The 4,441-nt window shown below is 36.3% G+C and overlaps 1 protein-coding gene across 1 annotated transcript; it reads right to left on the bottom strand.

Moving 5' to 3' along the window:
- Positions 1–389: 389 nt before the first annotated feature.
- On the bottom strand, positions 390–1,343 carry LOC306639864 (olfactory receptor 51V1-like; the record flags this gene model as incomplete). Its single annotated transcript, XM_079103557.1, has 1 exon — positions 390–1,343. The coding sequence occupies one exon, from the start codon at positions 1,341–1,343 to the stop codon at positions 390–392; it is 954 nt and encodes a 317-aa protein (XP_078959683.1).
- Positions 1,344–4,441: the final 3,098 nt, after the last annotated feature.

Raw genomic sequence — 4,441 nt, 5'->3', positions numbered from 1 at the left:
TGTGCATTTTAAACATCAATTTATGTAAAATAAAATAAGATACATCTCAGTCTTGTGAAAAGATTAAATTTGGAAACATTTCATTAATAGGTCATGATAACAATCTAGTCACTTCATCCCCCACCAACAATATTTTAAGCTATAAAACCTGCAGATTGAAGTGATTACAGACAAATTAAATGTGCACTGAATCCAATGCATGTGCTTATTCTGAAATATAAGTTATATATTCAATTTCAATGATAGGACAAGTGTGAAAAGTGGGGATAGTACTTATAACAGGTAAAGGATCATATAAATCAAAATTAGAAATCTATGTGGAAATACTTACTGAATATAAGCTTATCTTAACTCCACTGGTTGACTTTTAAATACATTCACAATGCATCTCAAAACTTTGACTGCTTGTCTAAGGAGAACAACCTCTGGACTCTCCTTCGTATCTGCTGGGTCTTGATACTATAGATAATGGGGTTCATCAAAGGTGGGAAAAGGATATAGACATTGCCCATCAGGACGTGAACCAGTGGAGAGAGGTGTTTCCCAAAGCGATGAACCATGGTCAGACCAATGATTGGGATGTAGAAAACCAAAACAGCACAGATGTGAGACACACAAGTCTGCAAGGACTTCATTCTCTCTTCCCGAGATGCAATGGCTAAAACTGTGTGCAAGATCATAATGTAGGAGATTATTATGAGCACAGCGTCCAACAGCAAGTTCATGATCACCAGAAATAGAGCATAAATACTGTTGAAGCGGATGTCTGAACAGGCCAATCGAAGTAAGTCTTGGTGCAGGCAGAAAGAGTGAGAGAGGACGTGAGGACGACAGTAACTTAAGAACTTCAGGCGGATGATGGCAGGAGAAATTAATGAAAAACTCCTACATAAAATTGCCACTCCGATTTTCATGATTTTGTCATTAGTTAGGATAGAGGAGTAGCGTAGAGGGTTGCAAATGGCAATGTACCTGTCAAAGGCCATGGCCAGGAGAACAGAGGACTCCATGAAGGACAGACCATGGATGAAATAGGACTGGGCAATGCAGAAATCCAGGCTGATCTTTTGCATGAACCCCCACAGAACTCCCAGCACCGTGTGCACAGTGGACAGCCACATGCACAGGTCAGTGAATGCCAGCATGGCCAGGAAGTAGAACATGGGCTGGTGCAAGCTTGGCTCAGTTCGGATCACATGGAGGATCATGCAGTTTCCCAGGAACACCATGGCATAGATGGAGGAGAAAGGGATGGCGAGCCAGAGGGAGTAAACTTCTAGGCCAGGAACTCCAGTGAGTACAAAAGAGGAACTATTGATGTGGGAGTCAGAGAGAGTGGACATGAGTAGAAGATGAAAATCCTCCAAGAGGGCTATTTTAATTACACAGGTTTGTGATTCCTGAAGCTTTGGGGATGTTCATAAGCTTTCAGGAAGAAAATAAAACATTCAATTCCATCAGCAGCATTATGGGGAAGTAAGTCATTGTTCTGTGCAGATAAGCATCTTCTGTACACATGGAAACTTTACAGTGGGAGTAATGAGTGTTCCAGGAACTTAGGAACTTTTATGCAGTAAAAGTAGTGTAAATGGGCACCTGGGATTTGGTGTGGAGGATGGACTTGTGGGAGCCTCTGTTCAATTGTAAAAAAGGTAATACATGCCCACAGGTGTCAGGAGGCACCATGGCTGGCTTCACCCTCAGGAGACTGAAACCACAGGCACTTTTCTAAGCTCTGCCTTTGGTTTCCACTAAAGGGTTTTGAAATACCTAAGGAAATGGCCTGGTTAATGTAATCTAATTCTGCAGAGCACAAAAATTAGTGACCACCCAGTAAATAAGTGGAATCTGAACTGTATTGCATTCTATATTGAACCCCTCCCTTAAGTATTTATCTATTTAAATAACTTCACTTTTCCTTTCTATTTTCTATTTGTTTGTTCAAAAGAATTTGTGAATTATTGAATCGTAAAAATGTATGTGGACCTGGGCACGGTGGTACACATCTGTAATTCCAGCAGTTCCAAAGGCTGGGCAGGAAGATACTGAGTTCAAAGCCAGCCTTAGCAATTTAGTTAGGTTCAAAGAATTTTAGGGAAATCATGTCTCTACATAAAATCTACAAAGGGCTGTGGATGTTGCTCAGTTCTTAAGTGACCCTCATTCAATCCCCCTTATCCAAAAAATAAAAGGAAGAAGGAGGAGGAGGAGGAGGAGGAAGTGGAGGAGGAGGAGGAGCAGAAAGAATCAATCTAGAATTCTGAAATACAATTGGAAACCCATAAGAGTCAACTAAAGTCAGACTGTATAAAGTAAAACTTTTAAAAACAACATTATTTTATTTCCGCAAAACAATTTAATATTTTAAAAAATTAAAAAATTAAATATTTTGAGCTCACATGATATTCTCATCCTAGTACCTCTGATTGCCAGAATACTAGCTTAAGACAAAAAATAAAGATGAAAAATCATCCTGAAACTGATTTTGATTATTCTACATTGTGATTTTTTTTCTTAATAAGAAAGTAGTCAAAACTCAGTGACTAATGCAATGAGTTTTTGGCAACAACCAAGAGAAGTCACTGGGAATTATCACCAAGATATTGGATAGTGCAAGGTAGAAGAGACAATGAATGCTAGTTTTTCTGCAAAGCTTTTCCCAGCATGCAAGGACAGATATTTTAGTCATATTACTAACAGATTTAATTAGATAGGGAGCATATTTTCTATTCTTCATTATATTTTGTTTTGATATATTTTAAGTTTATGCCCATTAAACACAGTAAACAACAGAAGTTCAATGCATGTTTATGAACACATGAAGAAATTACATGACGTCAATTTTGTTAGGAAAATAAGAACTCACATTATCCCTATTTGTGGATGACATGATTCTATATTTAAGAAGGTGGAAAAATCCCACTAGAAAACTCATAGAACTCATAAATGAATTCAGCAAAGTAGCTGGATATAAAATTAACACCAGTAAAGCAATTGCATTCCTATACATCACTGATGAATCTACTGATAGAGAAATTAGGAAAACTATCCCATTCACAATAGCCTCAAAAAATATTTGAGAATCACTCTAACAAAAGAGGTGAAAGATATACATAGAACTCTAAAGAAAGAATTGAAAAAGACCTTAGAATAGGGAAAGCTGTCCCATGTTCTTAGATAGGAAGAATTAATATTGTCAAAATGGCCATACTACTGAAACTGCTATACAGATATAATGCAATTCCTATTAAGGTTTTGATGACATTTTTCATAAAAATAGAAAAAGCAGTTATGAAATTCATTTGGAATAATAAAAGACCCAGAAGAGTCAAAGAAATTTTCAGCAGGAAAAGTGAAGCAAGAGGGTTCACAGTACCAGACCTTAAATTATACTACAGAGCTATAGTAACAAAAACAGCATGGTATTGGCACCCACACAGACATGATGACCAATGGTACCGAAGAGAAGTCACTGAAACAAACCCTCATGAATACAGTTGTCTCACACTAGACAAAGGCAGCAAAAACATCAGGTGCTGCATCTATTTCCCACCACTCTGACACTTGACACAGTTCTGATGGAGTAAAAGACTCAACACTTGACATGGTTCTGTTGAAAAATCATCCTCACTCTTGGGGGCCATTGGTGTGGCATGTCTCCATGTGTAGTTGCTTTTAAATATTAATAATCAATAGAAACTTATTGGAAAAACATTGGGAAGATTTTACTGTATTGGGACACAAAATAATGCACAATAAAAATTTAGTGGTAATACATAGATAAGATATATAAAAATAAACAATTGTAGCTATGCTTGAATTAAAAGGAGCCTGTGATTAGTATAATAATTTCTAAGTAGATGGATAAGCAGGTATTCCTTCAAGCTCGAATGTGGTGTTTAGCCCTTGTTGCTTTCCTTGTCTTAATAATTGATTCTAGAGATACTTTACATAATAAAAATATTTGTGTTAGTCATTAATATAATTTGTGTTTTTCCTATGTTTAGTCTAATTCTTTGAGAATCAAAATAAGATTGTAGTCCACTATTAAATGAAATAGAACAGACTAAATATTAACTATAAGCTGATTTCATTGCCCTTTCTTAATAATACTAAATGTTTTTCACTGTTAAACACTGGAGTTCAGGGTAAGGGTAATTTCTCAGAAAATCTAGTGATGTATTTGTTTTGAAAATTGAAAGTTAACAGATCATGGTGCTCTCAGTTTAGCTGGGAGACAAGGCTGTTTTAATCTAGCTGGGAAATAAGGTTGTTTTGATCTAAGCTATCATACAGAAAGAATGTGTACTTTGAGAAGCATAGATTGTACTTTTGAAGTTTTTTTTTAAACTAACCACAAAAATGATATAATCATTACTAAAGAAAAAATGTATAAAAAAGGCTGGCAAAAAAAATATAGAGATTCAGCCTGAGAACACTT

Source organism: Sciurus vulgaris, assembly GCF_902686455.1.
Source record: "Sciurus vulgaris genome assembly, chromosome: 11".
NCBI lineage: Eukaryota > Metazoa > Chordata > Mammalia > Rodentia > Sciuridae > Sciurus > Sciurus vulgaris.
Note: the sequence above shows the minus strand (reverse complement) of the source record. Positions and strands in the feature narration are given on the sequence as shown.